This window comes from Diaphorina citri, unplaced genomic scaffold (assembly GCF_000475195.1).
Source record: "Diaphorina citri unplaced genomic scaffold, Diaci psyllid genome assembly version 1.1 scaffold90929, whole genome shotgun sequence".
NCBI lineage: Eukaryota > Metazoa > Arthropoda > Insecta > Hemiptera > Psyllidae > Diaphorina > Diaphorina citri.
Window position 1 is genome coordinate 9,947 of NW_007467905.1, and position 341 is coordinate 10,287.

A 341-nucleotide genomic window follows, 5' to 3' on the forward strand; every position below is an offset into this window, starting at 1 on the left:
ATCAAAACTCAAAATGTAAACAAATGGAAATGAAACTCCTCGGTTTAGGTCTTAACTGAGGAACAAACGCGTGGTTCAAAATCAACAACGACACTAGCGCTAAAATTGCGGAATTTCGAAGAAGTATATTGTTAGAAACGCACTTTTTGCAAACTCCGCGGTTAGTGAGCTCAAACTCTCGAGTTTCGTCTTGTCAGAAACCGGGCCTAAGTGTAGGTAGGTAGTAGGTACTTACTGATGTCTTTGGTACATTGCCTCTCAGAGTGACGTTCTTGCTGGCCTTTTCGTTGGCTATTCTCATTCTTTGTTTTGGGGCCATTGTTTTTCGATTTGTGTGTGTT

The 341-nt window shown here is 41.3% G+C and overlaps 1 protein-coding gene across 1 annotated transcript in view; it reads right to left on the minus strand.

The window, feature by feature from the left end:
* The window catches only part of LOC103524071 (stress-associated endoplasmic reticulum protein 2-like), a 10,280-nt gene extending 9,945 nt beyond the window's left edge, over positions 1-335 (minus strand). Inside the window, exon 1 of the mRNA XM_008489076.2 lies at positions 236-335. Within this exon, the coding sequence (XP_008487298.1) occupies positions 236-319 (84 nt within the window). The 5' untranslated portion in view covers positions 320-335. The remainder of the gene's footprint in view (positions 1-235) is intronic.
* Between the last annotated feature and the right edge of the window lie 6 nt (positions 336-341).